The following is a 22629-nucleotide window of genomic DNA, read 5'->3' as shown; positions in this document are numbered from 1 at the left end:
TGGAGGGGAAAGGGTACGGTGTGATCTATGATGGAAGAGTAAGGGTACAGTGTGCTATATGATGGAAGAGAAAGGGTACGGTGTGATATATGATGGAAGGGAAAGTGTACAGTATGATATATGAGGGAAGGGAAAGGGTGCGGTGTGATATATTATGGAAGGAAAAGGGTAAGGTGTGATATATTATGGAAGGAAAAGGGTACGGTGTGATATATGATGGAAGGGAAAGTGTACGGTGTGATATATGATGGAAGAGAAAGTGTACGGTGTGATATATTATAGAAGGGAAAGTGTACGGTGTGATATATGATGGAAGAGTAAGGGTACAGTGTGATATATTATGGAAGGAAAAGGGTACGGTGTGATACATGATGGAAGGGAAAGGGTAGAGTGTGATATATGATGGAAGGGAAAAGGCACAGTGTGATATATGATGGAAGAGAAAGTGTACGTTGTGATGCATGAGGGAAGGGAAAGGGTAGGCTGTGATATATAATGTAAGAATAAGTGTACGGTGTGATATATGATGGAAGAGTAAGGGTACAGTGTGATATATGATGGAAGGGAAAAGGCACAGTGTGATATATGATGGAAGAGAAAGTGTACGTTGTGATGTATGAGGGAAGGGAAAGGGTAGGGTGTGATATATAATGGAAGAATAAGGGTACGGTGTGATATATGATGGAAGAGAAAGAGTACAGTTTGATATATGTTGGAAGGTAAAGTGTACGGTGTGATATATGATGGATGGGAAAGAGTACGGTGTGATATATTATGGAAGGGAAAGTGTACTGTGTGATATATAATGGAAGGGAAAAGGTACGGTGTCACCTATGATGGAAGAGTAAAGGTACATTGTGATACATGATGGAAGAGTAAAGGTACATTGTGATATATGATGGAAGGGAATGGATACAATGTGATGTATGATGGAAGAGAAAGTGTTCGGTGTGATATATGATGGAAGAGAAAGTGTTCGGTGTGATATATGATGGAAGGGAAGGGTACAGTGTGATGATATGATGGAAGAGAAAGTGTACAGTGTGATATATGATGAAAGAGTAAGGGTACAGTGTGATATATGATGGAAGGGAAAGGATAGAGTGTGATATATGATGGAAGAGAAATGGTATGATGTGATACATGAGGGAAGGGAAAGGGTAGGTTGTGATATATAATGGGACAGTAAGGGTATGGTTTGATATATGATGGAAGAATAAGAGTACAATCTGATATCTGATGGAAGGGAAAGTGTACGGTGTGATATATGATGGAAGAGTAAGGTTACAGTTTGATATATGAGGGAAGGGAAAGGGTACAGCGTGATATATGATGTAAAAGAAAATGTACGGTGTGATATATCATGGAAGAGAAAGTGTACGGTGTGATATATGATGGAAGCTAAAGGGTACGGTGTGATGATATGATGGAAGAGAAAGTGTACAGTATGATATATGATGGAAGAGTAAGGGTACAGTGTGATATATGATGGAAGGGAAAGGGTAGAGTGTGATATATGATGGAAGGGAAAAGGCACAATGTGATATATGATGGAAGATAAAGTGTACGGTATGATATATGAGGGAAGGGAAAGGGTACGGTGTGATATATTATGGAAGGAAAAGGGTACGATGTGATATATGATGGAAGAGTATGGGTACAGTGTGATATATGATGGAAGACAAATGTACGGTATGATATATGATGGAAGAGAAAGTGTACTGTGTGATTTATGAGGGAAGAGTAAGAGTGCAGTGTGATATATGATGGAAGACAAATGTATGGTGTGATATATGATGGAAGTGAACGTGTACGGTATGATATATGATGGAGGGGAAAGGGTACGGTGTGATCTATGATGGAAGAGTAAGGGTACAGTGTGCTATATGATGGAAGAGAAAGGGTACGGTGTGATATATGATGGAAGAGAAAGTGTACAGTATGATATATGAGGGAAGGGAAAGGGTGCGGTGTGATATATTATGGAAGGAAAAGGGTAAGGTGTGATATATTATGGAAGGAAAAGGGTACGGTGTGATATATGATGGAAGAGAAAGTGTACGGTATGATATATGAGGGAAGGGAAAGGGTGCGGTGTGATATATTATGGAAGGAAAAGGGTACGGTGTGATATATGATGGAAGATTAAGGGTACGGTGTGATATATGATGGAAGACAAATGTACGGTGTGAAATATGATGGAAGGGAAAGGGTACGGTGTGATATATTATGGAAGGAAAAAGGTACGGTGTGATATATGATGGAATAGTAAGGGTACGGTGTGATATATAATGGAAGACAAATGTACGGTGTGATATATGATGGAAGAGATAGTGTACGGTGTGATATATGATGGAAGAGTAAGGGTACAGTGTGATACATGATGGAAGGGAAAGGGTACAGTGTGATATATGATGGAAGGGAAAGTGTACGGTGTGATATATGATGGAAGGGAATGTGTACGTTGTGATATATGATGGAAGGGAAAGGGTATGGTGTGATATATGATGGAAGGGAAAGGGTATGGTGTGATATATGATGGACGAGTAAGAGTACCGTGTGATATATGATGGAAGGGAAAGGGTACAGTGTGATATATGATGGAAGGGAAAGGGTACGGTGTGATATATGATGGAAGACAAATGTACGGTGTGATATATTATGGAAGGAAAAGGGTACGGTGTGATATATGATGGAAGGGAAAGTGTACGGTGTGATATATGATGGAAGAGAAAGTGTACGGTGTGATATATTATAGAAGGGAAAGTGTACGGTGTGATATATGATGGAAGAGTAAGGGTACAGTGTGATATATTATGGAAGGAAAAGGGTACGGTGTGATACATGATGGAAGGGAAAGGGTAGAGTGTGATATATGATGGAAGGGAAAAGGCACAGTGTGATATATGATGGAAGAGAAAGTGTACGTTGTGATGCATGAGGGAAGGGAAAGGGTAGGCTGTGATATATAATGGAAGAATAAGTGTACGGTGTGATATATGATGGAAGAGTAAGTATACAGTGTGATATATGATGGAAGAGTAAGGGTACAGTGTGATATATGATGGAAGGGAAAAGGCACAGTGTGATATATGATGGAAGAGAAAGTGTACGTTGTGATGTATGAGGGAAGGGAAAGGGTAGGATGTGATATATAATGGAAGAATAAGGGTACGGTGTGATATATGATGGAAGAGAAAGAGTACAGTTTGATATATGTTGGAAGGTAAAGTGTACGGTGTGATATATGATGGATGGGAAAGAGTACGTTGTGATATATTATGGAAGGGAAAGTGTACGGTGTGATATATAATGGAAGGGAAAAGGTACGGTGTCACCTATGATGGAAGAGTTAAAGGTACATTGTGATACATGATGGAAGAGTAAAGGTACATTGTGATATATGATGGAAGGGAATGGATACAATGTGATGTATGATGGAAGAGAAAGTGTTCGGTGTGATATATGATGGAAGAGAAAGTGTTCGGTGTGATATATGATGGAAGGGAAGGGTACAGTGTGATGATATGATGGAAGAGAAAGTGTACAGTGTGATATATGATGGAAGAGTAAGGGTACAGTGTGATATATGATGGAAGGGAAAGGATAGAGTGTGATATATGATGGAAGAGAAATGGTACGATGTGATACATGAGGGAAGGGAAAGGGTAGGTTGTGATATATAATGGGACAGTAAGGGTATGGTTTGATATATGATGGAAGAATAAGAGTACAATCTGATATCTGATGGAAGGGAAAGTGTACGGTGTGATATATGATGGAAGAGTAAGGTTACAGTTTGATATATGAGGGAAGGGAAAGGGTACAGCGTGATATATGATGTAAAAGAAAATGTACGGTGTGATATATCATGGAAGAGTAAGGGTACGGTGTGATATATGATGGAAGAGAAAGTGTACGGTGTGATATATGATGGAAGCTAAAGGGTACGGTGTGATGATATGATGGAAGAGAAAGTTTACAGTGTGATATATGATGGAAGAGTAAGGGTACAGTGTGATATATGATGGAAGGGAAAGGGTAGAGTGTGATATATGATGGAAGGGAAAAGGCACAGTGTGATATATGATGGAAGAGAAAGAGTACAGTTTGATATATGTTGGAAGGTAAAGTGTACGGTGTGATATATGATGGATGGGAAAGAGTACGGTGTGATATATTATGGAAGGGAAAGTGTACGGTGTGATATATGATGGAAGCTAAAGGGTACGGTTTGATGATATGATGGAAGAGAAAGTGTACAGTGTGATATATGATGGAAGAGTAAGGGCACAGTGTGATATATGATGGAAGGGAAAGGGTAGAGTGTGATATATGATGGAAGGGAAAAGGCACAATGTGATATATGATGGAAGATAAAGTGTACGGTATGATATATGAGGGAAGGGAAAGGGTACGGTGTGATATATTATGGAAGGAAAAGGGTACGATGTGATATATGATGGAAGAGTATGGGTACAGTGTGATATATGATGGAAGACAAATGTACGGTATGATATATGATGGAAGTGAACGTGTACGGTATGATATATGATGGAGGGGAAAGGGTACGGTGTGATCTATGATGGAAGAGTAAGGGTACAGTGTGCTATATGATGGAAGAGAAAGGGTACGGTGTGATATATGATGGAAGAGAAAGTGTACAGTATGATATATGAGGGAAGGGAAAGGGTGCGGTGTGATATATTATGGAAGGAAAAGGGTACGGTGTGATATATGATGGAAGATTAAGGGTACGGTGTGATATATGATGGAAGACAAATGTACGGTGTGAAATATGATGGAAGGGAAAGGGTACGGTGTGATATATTATGGAAGGAAAAAGGTATGGTGTGATATATGATGGAATAGTAAGGGTACGGTGTGATATATAATGGAAGACAAATGTACGGTGTGATATATGATGGAAGAGACAGTGTATGGTGTGATATATGATGGAAGAGTAAGGGTACAGTGTGATACATGATGGAAGGGAAAGGGTACAGTGTGATATATGATGGAAGGGAAAGTGTACGGTGTGATATATGATGGAAGGGAATATGTACGTTGTGATATATGATGGAAGGGAAAGGGTATGGTGTGATATATGATGGAAGGGAAAGGGTATGGTGTGATATATGATGGACGAGTAAGAGTACCGTGTGATATATGATGGAAGGGAAAGGGTACAGTGTGATATATGATGGAAGGGAAAGGGTACGGTGTGATATATGATGGAAGAGAAAGTGTACGGTGTGATATATTATAGAAGGGAAAGTGTACGGTGTGATATATGATGGAAGAGTAAGGGTACAGTGTGATATATGTTGGAACAGAAAGAGTACGGTGTGATATATGATGGAAGAGAAAGTGTGCGTTGTGATACATGAGGGAAGGGAATGGGTAGGGTGTGATATATAATGGAAGATTAAGGGTACGGTGTGATATATGATGGAAGAGAAAGTGTACAGTGTGATATATAATGGAAGAGAAAGGGTAAGGTGTGATATATGATGGAAGAGTAAGGGTACAGTGTGATATATGATGGAAGGAAAAGTGTATGGTGCGATATATGATGGAAGGGAAAGGATACGGTGTGATATATGATGGAAGAGTACGGTACGGTGTGATATATGAGGGAAGGGAAAGGTTATGGCATGATATATGATGGAAGAGAATATGTACGGTGTGATATATGATGGAAGGGAAAGGGTACGGTGTGATTTATGAAGGAAGAGAAAGTGTACGGTGTGATATATGATGGAGGAGTAAGGGTACGGTTTGATATATGATGGAAGAGTAAGTGTACAATGTGATATATGATGGAAGAGAAAGTGTACGGTATGATATATGAGGGAAGGGAAAGGGTACGGTGTGATATATGATGGAAGGGAAAGGGTACGGTGTGATTTATGATGGAAGAGTAAGGGTACGGTGTGATATATGATGGATGACAAATGTACGGTGTGATATATGATGGAAGGGAAAGTGTACGGTGTGATATATTATGGAAGGAAAAGGGTAAGGTGTGATATATTATGGAAGGAAAAGGGTACGGTGTGATATATGATGGAAGAGTAAGAGTACAGTTTGATATATGATTGAAGACAAAGTGTACGGTGTGATATATGATGGAAGTGAACATGTACGGTATGATATATGATGGAAGGGAAAGGGTGCGGTGTGATCTATGATTGAAGTGAAAGTGTACGGTATGATATATGATGGAAGGGAAAGGGTACGGTGTGATATATGATGGACGAGAACGTGTACGGTGTGATATATTATGGAAGAGAATGGGTACGGTGTGATATATGATGGACGAGTAAGAGTACAGTGTGATATATGATGGAAGGGAAAGAGTACAGTGTGATATATGATGGAAGAGAAAGTGTACGGTGTGATATATGATAGAAGGAAAGGGTACGGTGTGATATATGAGGGAAGGGAAAGGGTACGGTGTGATATATGATGGAAGAGTAAGGGTACGTTGTGATATATGATGAAAGAGAAAGTGTACGGTGTGATATATGATGGAAGGAAACATGAACAGTGTGATGTATGATGGAAGAGTAAGAGTACAGTGTGATATATGATGGAAGGGAAAGTGTACGGTATGATATATGAGGGAAGGGAAAGGGTATGGTGTGATATATGATGGAAGGGAAAGGGAACGGTGTGATTTATGATGGAAGAGTAAGGGTACGGTGTGATATATGATGGAAGACAAATGTACGGTGTGATATATGATGGACGGGAAAGTGTACGGTGTGATATATTATGGAAGGAAAAGGGTAAGGTGTGATATATTATGAAAGGAAAAGGGTTCGGTGTGATATATGATGGAAGAGTAAGGGTACAGTGTGATTTATGAGGGAAGAGTAAGAGTACAGTGTGATATATGATGGAAGACAAATTTCGGTGTGATATATGATGGAAGGGAAAGGGTACGGTGTGATATATTATGGAAGGAAAAGGGTATGGTGTGATATATGATGGAAGATTAAGGGTACGGTGTGATATATAATGGAAGACAAATGTACGGTGTGATATATGATGGAAGAGAAAGTGTACTGTGTGATTTATGAGGGAAGAATAAGAGTACAGTTTGATATATGATTGAAGACATAGTGTACGGTGTGATATATGATGGAAGTGAACATGCAAGTTATGATATATGATGGAAGGAAAAGGGTACGGTGTGATATATGATGGAACTATTAGAATACAGTGTGATATATGAAAGAGTACAGTGTGATATATGATGGAGGACAAAGTGTACGGTGTGATATATGATGAAATGGAAAGGGTACGGTGTGATATATGATGGAAGAGAACGTGTACGGTGTGATATATTATGGAAGAGAAAGGGTACGTGTGATATATGATGGAGCAGTAAGAGTACAGTGTGATATATGATGGAAGGGAAAGTGTACGGTGTGATATATGATAGAAAGAAAGGGTACGGTGTGATATATGATGGAAGAGAAAGTGTACGGTGTGATATATGACAGAAGGAAAGAGTACGGTGTGATATATGATGGAAGAGAAAGTGTACGGTGTGATATATGAGGGAAGGGAAAGGGTACGGTGTGCTATATGATGGAAGAGTAAGGGTACGGTGTGATATATGATGGAAGACAAAGTGTAGGGTGTGATATATGATGATGGGAAAGGGTACGGTGTGATATATGATGGAAGAGAAAGTGTACGGTGTGATATATTATGGAAGGAAAAGGGTACAGTGTGATACATAATGGAAGGGAATGGGTACAGTGTGATATATGATGGAAGGGAAAGTGTTCGGTGTGATATATGATGGAAGGGAAAGGGTACAGTGTGATACATAATGGAAGGGAAAGGGTACAGTGTGATATATGATGGAAGGGAAAGTGTACGGAGTGATATATTATGGAAGGGAAAGTGTCCGGTGTGATATATGATGGAAGGGATAGGGTACGGTGTCACCTATGATGGAAGAGTCAAGGTACATTGTGATATATGATGGAAGAGAATGGATACAATGTGATATATGAGGGTAGAGTAAGGGTACAGTGTGATATATGTTAGAAGGGAACGGGTACAGCGTGATATATGATGCAAGAGAAAGTGTTCTGTGTGATATATGATGGAAGGGAAAGGGTACAGTGTGATACATGATGGAAGGGAAAGGGTACAGTGTGATATATGATGGAAGGGAAAGTGTACGGTGTGATATATGATGGAAGGGAATGTGTACGTTGTGATATATGATGGAAGGGAAAGGATATGGTGTGATATATGATGGAAGGGACAGTGTATGGTGTGATATATGATGGAAGGGAAAGGGTAAGGTGTGATATATGATGAAAGGGAAAGGGTACGGTGTGATATATGATGGAAGGGAAAGAGTACGGTGTGATATATGAAGCAAACGTAAGGGTACAGTGTGATATATGATGGAAGGAAAAGGGTATGGTGTGATTTATGATGGAAGAGAAAGTGTACTGTGTGATATATGAGGGAAGAGTCAGAGTACAATGTGATAGGGGATTCGATGGTGAGGGGAATAGATAGACTTTTCTGCGTCCGCAACCGAGACTCCAGGATGGTATGTTGCTTCCCTGGTGCAAGGGTCAAGGATGTCTCGGAGCGGGTGCAGGACATTCTGAAATGGGAGGGAGAACAGCCAGTTGTCATGGTGCACATTGGTACCAACGACATAGGTAAAAGAAGGGATGAGGTCCTACGAAAAGAATTTAAGGAGCTCGGAGCTAAACTAAAAAGTAGGACCTCAAAAGTCGTAATCTCGTGCTAGTCAGAGTAGGAATCGCAGGATAGCGCAGATGAATACGTAGCTTGAGCAGTGGTGCAGCAGGGAGGGATTCAAATTCCTGGGGCATTGGAACCGGTTCTGGGGGAGGTGGGACCAGTACAAACCGGACGGTCTGCACCTGGGCAGGACCGGAACCAATGTCCTAGGGGGAGTGTTTGCTAGTGCTGTTGGGAGGAGTTAAACTCGTATGGCAGGGGGATGGGAACCTATGCAGGGAGACAGAGGGAGACAAAAAGGAGGCAAAAGCAAAAGACAGAAAGGAGATGAAGAAAAGTGGAGGGCAGAGAAACCCAAGGCAAAGAACAAAAAGGGCCACTGTACAGCAAAATTCTAAAAGGACAAAGGGTGTTAAAAAAACAAGCCTGAAGGCTTTGTGTCTTAATGCAAGGAGTATCCGCAATAAGGTGGATGAATTAACTGTGCAAATAGATGTTGACAAATATGATGTGATTGGGATTACGGAGACGTGGTTCCAGGATGATCAGGGCTGGGAACGCAACATCCAGGGGTATTCAACATTCAGGAAGGATAGAATAAAAGGAAAAGGAGGTGGGGTAGCATTGCTGGTTAAAGAGGAGTTTAATGCAATAGTTAGGAAAGACATTAGCTTGGATGATGTGGAATCTATATGGGTAGAGCTGCAGAACACTAAAGGGCAAAAAACGTTAGTGGGAGTTGTGTACAGACCTCCAAACAGTAGTAGTGATGTTGGGGAGGGCATCAAACAGGAAATTAGGAGTGCATGCAATAAAGGTGCAGCAGCTATAATGGGTGACTTTAATATGCACATAGATTGGACTAGCCAAACTGGAAGCAATACGGTGGAGGAGGATTTCCTGGAGTGCATAAGGGATGGTTTTCTAGACCAATATGTCGAGGAACCAACTAGGGGGGAGGCCATCTTAGACTGGGTGTTGTGTAATGAGAGAGGATTAATTAGCAATCCCATTGTGCGAGGCCCCTTGGGGAAGAGTGACCATAATATGGTGGAATTCTGCATTAGGATGGAGAATGAAACAGTTAATTCAGAGACCATGGTCCAGAACTTAAAAAAGGGTAACTTTGAAGGTATGAGGCGTGAATTGGCTAAGATAGATTGGCAAATGATACTTAAGGGGTTGACTGTGAATGGGCAATGGCAGACATTTAGAGACCGCATGGATGAATTACAACAATTGTACATTCCTGTCTGGCGTAAAAATAAAAAAGGGAAGGTGGCTCAGCCGTGGTTATCTCGGGAAATCAGGGATAGTATTAAAGCCAAGGAAGTGGCATACAAATTGGCCAGAAATAGCAGCGAACCTGGGGACTGGGAGAAATTTAGAACTCAGCAGAGGAGGACAAAGGGTTTGATTAGGACAGGGAAAATGGAGTACGAGAAGAAGCTTGCAGGGAACATTAAGGCGGATTGCAAAAGTTTCTTTAGGTATGTAAAGAGGAAAAGGTTAGTGAAGACAAACGTAGGTCCCCTGCAGTCAGAATCAGGGGAAGTCATAACGGGGAACAAAGAAATGGCAGACCAATTGAACAAGTACTTTGGTTCAGTATTCACTAAGGAGGACAGAAACAACCTTCCGGATATAAAAGGGGTCAGAGGGTCTAGTAAGGAGGAGGAACTGAGGGAAATCTTTATTAGTCGGGTAATTGTGTTGGGGAAATTGATGGGATTGAAGGCCGATAAATCCACAGGGCCTGATGGACTGCATCCCAGAGTACTTAAGGAGGTGGCATTGGAAATAGCGGATGCATTGACAGTCATTTTCCAACATTCCATTGACTCTGGATCAGTTCCTATGGATGGAGGGTAGCCAATGTAACCCCACTTTTTAAAAAAGGAGGGAGAGAGAAAGCAGGGAATTATAGACCGGTCAGCCTGACCTCAGAAGTGGGTAAAATGATGGAATCAATTATTAAGGATGTCATAGCAGCGCATTTGGAAAATGGTGACATGATAGGTCCAAGTCAGCATGGATTTGTGAAAGGGAAATCATGCTTGACAAATCTTCTGGAATTTTTTGAGGATGTTTCCAGTAAAGTGGACAAAGGAGAACCAGTTGATGTGGTATATTTGGACTTTCAGAAGGCTTTCGACAAGGTCCCACACAGGAGATTAATGTGCAAAGTTAGAGCACATGGGATTGGGGGTAGTGTGCTGACGTGGATTGAGAACTCGTTGTCAGACAGGAAGTAAAGAGTAGGAGTAAATGGGTACTTTTCAGAATGGCAGGCAGTGACTAGTGGGGTACCGCAGGGTTCTGTGCTGGGGCCCCAGCTGTTTACATTGTCCATTAATGATTTAGACGAGGGGATTAAATGTAGTATCTCCAAATTTGCGGATGACACTAAGTTGGGTGGCAGTGTGAGCTGCGAGGAGGATGCTATGAGGTTGCAGAGTGACTTGGATAGGTTAGGTGAGTGGGCAAATGCGTGGCAGATGAAGTATAATGTGGATAAATGTGAGGTTATCCACTTTGGTGGTAAAAACAGAGAGACAGACTATTATCTGAATGGTGACAGATTAGGAAAAGGGGAGGTGCAACGAGACCTGGGTGTCATGGTACATCAGTCACTAAAGGTTGGCATGCAGGTACAGCAGGCGGTTAAGAAAGCAAATGGCATGTTGGCCTTCATAGCGAGGGGATTTAAGTACAAGGGCAGGGAGGTGTTGCTACAGTTGTACAGGGTCTTGGTGAGGCCACACCTGGAGTATTGTGTACAGTTTTGGTCTCCTAACTTGAGGAAGGACATTCTTGCTATTGAGGGAGTGCAGCGAAGGTTCACCAGACTGATTCCCGGGATGGTGGGACTGACCTATCAAGAAAGACTGGATCAACTGGGCTTGTATTCACTGGAGTTCAGAAGAGTGAGAGGGGACCTCATAGAAACGTTTAGAATTCTGACGGGTTTGGACAGGTTGGATGCAGGAAGAATGTTCCTAATGTTGGGGAAGTCCAGAACCAGGGGTCACAGTCTAAGGATAAGGGGTAAGCCATTTAGGACCGAGATGAGGAGAAACTTCTTCACCCAGAGAGTGGTGAACCTGTGGAATTCTGTACCACAGAAAGTAGTTGAGGCCAATTCACTAAATATATTCAAAAGGGAGTTAGATGAAGTCCTTACTACTCGGGGGATCAAGGGGTATGGCGAGAAAGCAGGAATGGGGTACTGAAGTTTCATGTTCAGCCATGAACTCATTGAATGGCGGTGCAGGCTAGAAGGGCTGAATGGCCTGCTCCTGCATCTATTTTCTATATTTCTATGTTTCTATAAAAGATGGAAGGAAAAGGTTGCGGTGTGATATATGATGGAAGAGTAAGGTTACGATATGATATATGATGGAAGGGAAAAGGTACGGTGTGATATATGATGGAAGAGGAAGTGTACGATGTGATATATGATGGAAGGGAAAAGGTACAGTGTGATATATGAGGGAAGAAAAGGTTACGGTGTGATATATGATAGAAGGGAAAAGGTACGGTGTGATAAATGATGGAAGGGTAAGAGTACAGTGTGATATATGATGGAAGGGAAAGCGTACGGTGTGATATATGACGGAAGAGTAAGGTGTGATATATGATGGAAGAGAAAGTGTACGATGTGATATATGATGGATGGGAAATGGTGCGGTGTGATATTTGATGGAAGTGAACGTGAACGGTGTGATATATGATGGAAGAGTAAGTGTACGGTGTGATATATGATGGAAGGGAAAGGGTACGGTCTGATATATGAGGGAAGGGAAAGGGTATGTTGTGATATATGATGGAAAAGTAAGGGTACGGTGTGATATATGATGGAAGGGAATGGGTACAGTGTGATATATGATGGAAGAGTAAGAGTATGGTGTGATGAATGATGGCAGGGAAAGGATATGGTGTGATATACGAGGGAAGGGTAAGGTATGATATAAGATGAAAACTGAAAAGATACGGTGTAATATATTATGGAAGGTATCAGTGTGATATATGCTGAAATGGTACGGTGTGATATATGATGGAAAGGAAAGTGTATGGTGTGTTATATGATGCAAGGGAAAGGGTACGGTGTGATATATGCTGAAAGGGAAGGGCATGGTATGATATATGATGGAAGGGAACGGTACTGTGTGAGCTGACTGTCTGTGTCTCTTGTCTCTTTTTTTATCACCGTGTGCTAGAAAAGATAGAGACTTCCGAACAAAATGACAAAATGGCAGTGATGTGTTTATCAATTTCCAAGGCAGGCGAAGCATTCCAACCACCTGTGTCTTTTTTAAACTTTGTGTGAATACACTTTACTTGAAACCCTCAAATTTACAAGTAATTCTTTCCCAATCCTTCTTTGGAAAAATGGTCAGAAAATCCTGAAATGTACAACTTTAAAGGAGTATAGCAACAGAAAGACCTGGGGATTCTCATACACAAATCACTGTCGGTGGCAGGACAAGTCGATAAGGCTGTTACTAAAAGCACACGGGATCCTGAGTTTTATAAATAGAGGCTATCAGTACTGTACAAAAGCAAGGAAGTAATAATAAACCTTTATTAATCCTGGTGAGGCCTCAGCTGGAATATTCTGTCCAATTCTGGACCCTACACTTTAGGAAGGATGTCAGAGTCCTGGAGAGAGTGCAGAGGAGATTTATTAGTGATGAAGGACTTCAATTATGTGGCGAGACTGGAGAGCTGGAATTATTCTCCTTAAAGTGAAGATTAAGAGGAGACTTAATAGAGTGTCTTAAAATTATGAGGGTTTTAATAGAGTAGATAGGGAGAAACTGTTTCCAGTGGTAGGAGGATTGGTAACCAAGGACACAGATGTAAGATAGTTGGCAAAAAAACAGAGGCAGATGAGGATAATTTTTTTTATGCACTGCCTGAAAGGGTGGTGAAGCAGATTCAATCGTAGCTTTCAAATGGCAATTGGATACATACTTGATGGGGAAACATTTTCAGGACTCTGGGAAAGAGCAGGGAGTGGGACCAATTGTAGCTCTTTCAAAGTGCCAGCACAAGCTCGATGGGCCGAATGGCCTCCTTTTATGCTGTAGGATTCTATGATTCTCAAGGGCCACTACAGATAGGCAATAAATGTTGGCCTTACCAACAATGGCTGGATCCCCAGAATGAATTTTTTAAATCTTCAATTTTTAAAATTCTATTTTAAATGAGATTTTTGCAGTTATTTATTCACTTTGCATCTTTTAACCATGTTATCACAACTGTGCCAATTTTGGCCTCAAACAGTGCTTTGGAATCCTGTAGTTAGTAAATGTGTTTACGTTGCAGGTTGGACCAAAATGTCACATTCCCTTGATGTACCGGAAGAAAACAATGATGGATGGTCCAGTGCTGATGACCAACCTAATTCATCAGATTGTGAAGAGGAATCTAGTAGAAAGTTGGTAGGTACAAGCTCTATCTGAAATTATGGGGTGAGTGCTTCCTTTAGATGTAGTTCCAGACGTCTTTGCATCCACTGCCCGCATCAAGGTGTGCTCAGCATCTTAGATGCATTGTAGACCTTCTGAATCTCTCGGTATTGGGCATCCCATGCGCTTCACTGCACTGTATTATTGGCTCCCTTGTCTGGTCAGTAGCAGCTATTTGAGTTGATTGAGACCATCAGCCGTCCCACAGCTGCAGCAACCCAGGTCAGGAAATTGAGGATCTCCAACATTCGGCAACGATCTTAGTTGTCATTGTTTTTTTGCTCTTGGTAAAGGTCCTATCGAAAGTCAGCAGGGATCTTCTGTGGGGGTGGGATGAGCATGTTGGTTAGTTTCCCACTCTTACAGCACGGGCTTCTGGGAGCGAAGGGAAGTAAATTGTTTGCAAGCGCGACATTTGTTCGCTTGAAGCGCGATGGATTTCAAATCAAAATAGAGTAAAGCAAAGACAAAGGGCAAAGGCTGATCTATTTGTAATAATGTAGTGACTGGGGAGGTGCAGAGGACAGCGCACTCAGGCCAGGGAACTAGCATCTGGTTCAGACAAACAGAAAAATCCTGGGAAAAGAGATTTCATTTGTTGAAACCTCATGACAGGAACTTAATTCAAATAAATTGGGAGGGGTTGGGATGAGCCTTATTGAACAGTTTCTAGCACATTTTAAATGTAATGGATAACTTGGGCTCTCGAAAAACATCATTAACAAATTGTTTCTGTTTAAAGCATAAAGCTCCTTATATTCCCACATTCACTGTTTCAGTTCCTGTATACGCCTGGATTTAAAAAAACCCTTTCAAGATATCCGATTAGTTCACTGGATAAATTTATGCCAAACCAATTGTTTGGTGAGGTTGTTTTGTGGATTAGTGTTTATTTTTATATTTTTTATAATATGACGTGTTGGTTTTATTGTTGAGGAAATGCCTGGAGGTATAGGATAATTGTTCTGTGATTTAATTAAATAATTCCACAAACTTGAACCTGCTCAGCGGTCTCTGGAGTCCTCAGTTTTCAGTACAACTAAACCAATTTGATTGTCTTCATTTTATTTAAATTCAGTTTCCTATTTTCACCCATCTGGACTGGTTTCTCTGATCAAACCTGCAGTTACACCACACAGTTCAGGACATCCCACAGTGCTACACAGCCAATGAACTGCCTTTGAGGTGTAGTCACTGTTGTGTTGTGGGCACGTCATTACCAAGTTTTGCCTCTCTTCAATAACAGCTGCTTCATTCAGTATAATTCAATACAAAGCCTCCCTGATCAAGTGCAACATCCCCACTGACACCTGGGAGTTCCTGGCTAAAGACAGCCTTAAGTGGAGGAAGTGCATCCAGGAGTGCTGAGCACCTCGAGTCTCGTCGTCGAGAGCATACAGAAAACAAGCGCAGGCAGCGGAAAGAGCGTGCGGCAAACCAGTCCCATCCACACCTTCCCTCAACGACTATCTGTCCCACCTGTGACAGAGACTGTGGTTCTTGTATTGGACTGTTCAGCCACCTAAGGACTCATTTTAAGAGTGGAAGTAAGTCTTCTTCGATTCCGAGGGACTGCCTGTGATGATGAATAATACCACAAGCTTGAAATGTTTTGTGTGGTTAAAAGGTTTTGTATCTTGGTCTCTTGTTGCACATTGCCTGCTTTGGATGAGGTTACATGATTCCCTAAAGAAAGTAGAAGCTTATAGCACAGACAGTCATTTGGGCCATCGTGTCCATGCTCGCTCATTAGTGCCAATCCCACTGTCTCGCTCTCTCTCTCCATATACCTGTATTCTCTTCTGTTTAAAATACATATGCAATTTTCTCTTCAAGGATGAAATGATCTCTACCTCAACCATTCCATGCTCCATTAAGAGTTGTCCTAAGGAAAGTCTGATTGTTGCTCTCACTAAGATGTAACTCAGCCCCAGTTTTCTTCTTCTCGTTCCAGCTCCCTGGGAAGTACACAGTCGTAGCAGATTACGGGAAGGCAGGTGGAGACGAGCTGACTGTACACGCTGGTGATCTCTTACAACTGGTCCGTGAGGGCCAGGAGGGGCAATGGTACGTCTACAGACTTGGTGCATTATATTAATCTGCTGTGTGCTTTACAACTGTGCAAATTACAGGGTACCAATGTTCTGTTAGTTCAGAAAGTCCATTCTCAATAACTAGTCTTTTATTTCACACCAATTTCAAACAATATCCACAAGAAATTAACTCTGATCCTGAATTTAAACAAAACATTGCACAAAGACACAAGGGAATAGCAAACGTTTCTTCACATTGTTTGGTGACGATGAATCTATTTGATGTATTCTATGCTGAGAGTGTTTGGCCCCAATATTAACGGGAGAGGATGCAATTGGTTTTGCTGAATTTAACAGCAGGATCCGATTGCTATTTTTAAAATCCGTTTTCCCTGTCATAGCCACCCAAATTGAGAGGCTGGCTGGCTGTTGGACGGATAGGCCCACTGCACCAGGTCGTAGCCGGAGAGCGGAAAGGAGGGAGGGTGAGATCAGGGGTTAGAGAGGACATCGATGGGGCCCAGAGAGATCAGGTGATGGGAGGACATCGATGGGGGGCCCGGAGAGATCAGGGGTTAGAAGGACATCGATTGGGCCCAGAGAAATCGGGTGTTGGGGGTACATCGATGGGGTGCCTGGAGAGATCGGATGTTGGGTGTCATCGATGGGGGCCCAGAGAGATCGGGTGTTGGGGGGACATCGATAGAGGCCTGGAGAGATCAGGACTCAGGGGGACATCAATGGGGGGCCCAAAGGGATCGGGGGTCAGGGGAAATCTTTGATGGGGGATCCCAAAGATCTTGGGGGTGGGGAAAAGATCGCTGGAGCCCGGAGAAATCGGGGGAGGTGGGGAGAAAAAAGCGAGGGGCCCATGGAGAGCATCGGATTGCAGGTTCTGATCACTGGGGACGTTAACAGGTTTGCTGCTCCTGGCCCACAAACAGTGCTGGATAATCACTTAGCTCCTCCACATAGCAGTCCACGCCTCCTGTTAGCTGCCAGGTTTCCCGAGTTCCCGGAAATCCAGTCGGTTAGCGTTAAAGGTGGGACAGGGAAACAATTCTGTAGCACGCAGCCTTATTAAGATATTGAAATGAGTGATCGCCTCCTTGGAGCGGCTTGGTTTCCCGCTCTGTCTCTCCACCCCACCTCCATTAAAACCAGAAGTGGGTGGGTTTGAGGCAGACTGGGTTCGGTTTGAGATTCGGATTTGCACTTTTACTTCTCACCCAACCGTTTTTGGGGGTTAAAATTAATTTATGTCGGGGGCCGGAAGTAGACGCGGTATAAACACAGCGATGTGTCCAAAAATCGGCAGGGCATCGATGCTGATGAAAGTGCCAGGACTTGCCCGCTGGGAAACTGTGTCATGGAACCAGCAAGGGCCAGGCAGATGCCCACACCACTGTAGGCACATCCCGTATGCCCGCACTAGCTGGGAGGGAGAATCTGCAGTACATGGCCACTCAATGGGTCTGCAGCAACTCCAAACCTAACTGCTATTTTTAAAGGGTTAGTTGACTCCTGCCATGCAGACTTCTTTGAGGGTCTAGACATGGACTCGCAGTTAAGCTCCACATACACTGAGCGTGGACCCCAGTTACGAACATAAGAAATAGGAGCAGGAGTAGACCCCTCGAGCCTGCTCTGCCATTCAATAAGATCATGGCTGATTTGATCAGGGACTCAGCTCCACTTTCCCGCCCGCTCCCCATGACCCTTTATTCCCTTATCGCTCAAAAATCTATCTCCACCTTAAATATATTCAATGTCACAACTTCCACAGCGCTCTGGGGCAGAGAATTCCACAGATTTACAACCCTCTGAGAGAAGAAATTCCTCCTCGTCTCAGTTTTAAATGGGCGGCCCCTTATTTTGAGACTAAGCTCCACATTCACAAAGCCTGGACCCTAGTTAAGCTCCACATACACTGGCCCTGGACCCCAGTTAAGCTCCACATACACTGGCCCTGGACCCCAGTTAAGCTCCACATACACTGGGCCTGACCTCGGTTAAGCTCTATGTACACCAGACAGGATAGCTAGTTTCTCCTCGCTTACCGGCCATCTGGAGAAACTCAAATCCATTTCCAGCCTGGTTACTCCCTTTCGCAACCATGTTGCCATGGGATCATGTCTGAGGCAGGCAGAAGTTCTGCCCCAAATAGGCCCCACTGGAATGTGGAAGTGCAGGCTGTGAGCTGGCATATCCAGGTCTTGCTTTAACTCGCCGCACTCCCAGAAAACTTAAGCTGCGCATGCACAAGAAATTTCTGAGGAAATTAAGGCCAATATATTTATCCACAAAGCATAACTAGACATATTTCATGAATGAGTTATACGACAAAGAATTAAATAAAATTATATCGAATGATATGAAATTACGGCACAGAAACAGGCCATTCGGCCCAACGGGTCTATGCCGCTGTTTCTGCTACACACAAGCCTCCTCCAACCCTACTTCATCTCACTTTATCACCATATCCTTCTATTCCTTTCTCCCTCTTGTGCTTATCCAGCTTCCCCCTAAATGCATCTATGCTATTTGCCTCGACCACTCAATGTGGTAACAAGATCCACATTCTCATCACTCTCTGGGTAAAGAAGTTTCTCCTGAATTCCTTATTGAATTTATTAGGGACTAACTTATATTTATGATCCCTAGTTTTGGATTCCCCACAAGTGGAAACATTTTCTCTCTAGCTACCCTAACGAACTCCTTTATCGTTGTAAAGAACTCGATCAGGTCACCTTTCAGCTTCTCTTTTCTGGAGAAAAGAGCCCCAGCCTGTTCAGTCTTTCCCCATAGTTGTATCCTCTCAGTTCTGAATGTAAGAACATAGGAATTAGGAGCAGGAGTAGGCCATATGGCCCTTGAGCCTGCTCCACCATTCAATATGATCATGGCTGATCTTCCACCTCAACTCCACTTTTCCTCCCGATCCCTATATCCCTTGATTCCTCTAGAGTCCAAAAATCTATCTGTCTCAGCCTTGAATATACTCAATGACTCAGCACCCACAGCCCTTTGGGGTAGCGAATTTTGATATGATCCTTGTAAATATGATTTGCTCATTTTCTCGTGCTTCTATATCCTTTTTATAATATGGAGACCAGAGACCATATTATTTTTATAATATGGAGATACAGTACTCCAAGTTTGGTCAAATCAAGGTTCAATACAAGTTTAATACAACTGCTCTGCTTCTGAATTCGATTCCGTTATTAATGACCCCCACTGCTTTGTTTGCACTTTATGGCTTTATTAACCTGCGTTGCTACTTTTAATGATTACTGTACCAGTAATCGGTGTGCCTGTTGCCTCGCTGCTAGATAAGGAATTGGGGCGATGCTCATGCAAATGTTATTTTGCTCTCAGGCTTGTCAGAAATCTTAATACAAAAAAAGGGGGCTGGGTCCCAGCTACAAATCTGCAGATACTGCTCGGGGATTCCAGCTCTTCCCAATCGATAAGTAGCTCAGGTAAGAAAGCAAATGGGAGGCCTCAGATTGGCCGTTAGTTGAGGGGCTGCATTAGTAATACAAACCGACCATTGGTGTCTAGCCCCACCGATAGTTATAATAGTGCCTTCCATTGGCGAGTTGCCCACCCCATTGGCGTGTTGCCCGCCCCATTGGCGAGTTGCCCACCCCATTGGTGAGTTGCCTGCCCCATTGGCGAGTAGCCTGCCCCATTGGTGTGGTTGCCGTCCCATTGGCGAGTTGCCTGCCCCATTGGCGAGTAGCCCGCCCCATTGGTGTGGTTGCCGCCCCATTGGCGAGTTGCCTGCCCCGTTGGTGTGGTGTGCGCCCCGTTGGTGAGTTGCCCGTCCCATTGATAAGATGCCCGCTCCATTGGTGTGGTTGCCGCCCCATTGGCGAGTTGCCCACCCCGTTGGTGTGTTGCCCGCCCCGTTGGTGTGTTGCCCACTCCATTGGTGTGTTGCCTGCCCCATTGGTGTGTTTTCCGTCCCATTGGTGAGTTGCCCTCCATTGGTGTGATTGCCCGGCGAGTTGCCCGCCCCATTGGCAAGCTGCCTGCCCCATTTGCCCGTCCCATTGGCATGTTTCCTCTTCTATTGGCATGTTGCCACCCCCATTAGCATGTTGCTCCCTATATCGGCATGCTGCCCACCCTGTTATTGTGCTGTCCCCACCCTATTACTCTGCTGTCCCCACCCCTTTAGTATACTTCCCACCATATGAGTGTGCTTACTCCTACCCTATTACTGCACTGACCTTTCACTCCGTTGGTGTACCGTCCATCCCATTAGTCTACTGACCCATCCCTCCTACTATCATTAACTGCAGTGTGGCCCACGATTCTGGCGCCAGTACTAAACCAGAATGGAAAATTGAATGGGACACTTAATGCATAGAATTGTGGCATAATGAATCGCTTTATATTTTTCCAGTTAGTTACTGTTCCTTATGCCTGTAAACAATCAGAAAGTCTCCTTGATGTTCAGTGCTGGCGAGAACGTTCAGTTCTCAGTGTCAGTACGAAAGATTTTGTTTCCTGTTCATCGACATTTAAAGGGTTGACTCATCTTTTGGCACTTGGAATATTATTCATTTGTCTTTCACCCTCTTTCTTTTCCAATCCAGAGTCAGCCAGTGCTTCAAGTACCCTGAGCTCTTCATCAAACTGCACTGAACATTGCACTGCCAGTAGCACCAGCATTACAGATATTAAGGGCTAATGACTCTCTTTGACGTGTAAAATTGGTGGCACTTTTTCTGGAAATTTCCCCTCTTTCTCAACTAACCAGCATTGAAGTAGAAAGTCACATGATAGCATCTTTGTCCTGCCTCATCTGCATTCTCATCCTGGGCCTGTGGGTTGGTGCCAGCAGTGGTTCTAACGTTTACCCGAAGCATTTCTTGGAGTGAAGGTTACCACTGACGCCCCTTGAGAATGGAGAGCACAGGACTCAAGAATATGTCCATATACACCTCTTCATTCCTGCCGAAGGCTGCACAATGTGCGAAGTTAATCACTGAGGTGCCATGATCATTTTCTGACGGACAAGCAATGAAATGATGAAGAAATAGTCCCATGCCAAAGCCTTAGAGATTGGAGTGGAATAATACAACAGTGCAATTTTGTAATGAGGACAATTGTGAGCAACATGAAACCAGATGGGAATAAAAATCATTGACATCACACATCGAGGCAACACAGTGATAACAAAAAATCAGTACCAATGTGATGGTACTTTATCAGGATCTTTGGATATGCACATTTCTGGGCAACTGGCAGGGATATTGAGCTGCACTTTATAAAGATATAACTCCGTGTTTGACTGTGCTTTTCAGATGCTTCTTAATGCATGTGGCCATCACATGCATCTGTTCCTAGGACCTAAGGCACAATTGACAGCTAAATAGTGGAAGCTTTCTTCTTAGTCACCACTGTGAGATAATCTGACCGATAAGCTCCAGAACAATCGTTTCAACTTTGAATCTTTTCCATTTGCAGGTGAAGTACTTCAGAGTGTTTACATGACCATTTGCTAGATTCTTTGTTAGTGATTTGTTTCGCATTACCTTGTTCATTCATAGGGCTGTTAGAGCACCCTGTGTGTGTCCAGCTGATTTGTAACTTACTGTGAGGCCCATTCTATCAGCTATCAGATACACTGCACTAAAGAGTTGGGGGATGGGGGGGTGGGGGCGGCGCGGTGGGGAATGCTGCAATTGTCAATTAGTATACAAACCATTTGACCTGTTTGTATAAAGGACCTTGTGTAAGGAATGGGTATTTTACAGATACAGCACTCCTTGCAGTGCCCACGAGCCTGGTGTTTGGATATATTGTGAGGAACACATGATGTTCTTTAGCCATTGAGCTGTTGTAATACTTTCCAGAATTTCTGGATTACTCGGGTGCCATTTGCACAAGGAAGAGGCCCGTCTGCTTCCCCTGTCCCAGTGAATGCCAACAGACGCTTGGTGTCATGTTCACCAGCTGGCTCCATTTCAGATGAGTGTTGATGGTCTTAGTGGTGGCTGATGTCACGACTGTCTCCACTGCCTTGCTGAGTTTCACTGTGGGCCTGATATTTCAGCGCAACTTTTGACTTAGTAGAAGTGTTAACTCCTCGTACCTCTTTAAAATATTACACTTTAGATGATGCACTGCAGCACATTTCATGGCACTTTACCCAGCACGCTCTGTTCATTTTTACCAGTGATGTCCATGAACTGTAGAACCCATCCTAGATGTGTCCTTCTTTATTGTGTGTATAGAAGCATGAGTACAATAAAGGGAGCAATAATAACTGATTCCCACTATTGTAACGGCTCTCACTTCTTGCGCTCTGCACCCACTGCTATTTACAAGGATGGGATTCTGTAAAATAAAAATGG

At 43.0% G+C, this 22629-nt stretch overlaps 1 protein-coding gene across 2 annotated transcripts in view; it reads left to right on the top strand.

Moving 5' to 3' along the window:
• mcf2la (mcf.2 cell line derived transforming sequence-like a) overlaps positions 1–21897 on the top strand; it is a 673365-nt gene extending 651468 nt beyond the window's left edge. The window contains exons 27-30 of one of the 2 annotated variants that reach the window (XM_070894133.1): positions 14083–14198; positions 16180–16292; positions 19637–19740; positions 20866–21897. In XM_070894133.1, coding sequence (XP_070750234.1) covers positions 14083–14198; positions 16180–16292; positions 19637–19740; positions 20866–20960 — 428 coding nt within the window. In that variant the 3' untranslated portion in view covers positions 20961–21897. The remainder of the gene's footprint in view (positions 1–14082; positions 14199–16179; positions 16293–19636; positions 19741–20865) is intronic. The other variant, XM_070894134.1, reaches the window with a different exon arrangement.
• The last annotated feature ends 732 nt before the right edge of the window (positions 21898–22629 follow it).

This window comes from Pristiophorus japonicus, chromosome 11 (assembly GCF_044704955.1).
Source record: "Pristiophorus japonicus isolate sPriJap1 chromosome 11, sPriJap1.hap1, whole genome shotgun sequence".
In the NCBI taxonomy this organism is placed as follows: domain Eukaryota; kingdom Metazoa; phylum Chordata; class Chondrichthyes; family Pristiophoridae; genus Pristiophorus; species Pristiophorus japonicus.
Note: the sequence above shows the minus strand (reverse complement) of the source record. Positions and strands in the feature narration are given on the sequence as shown.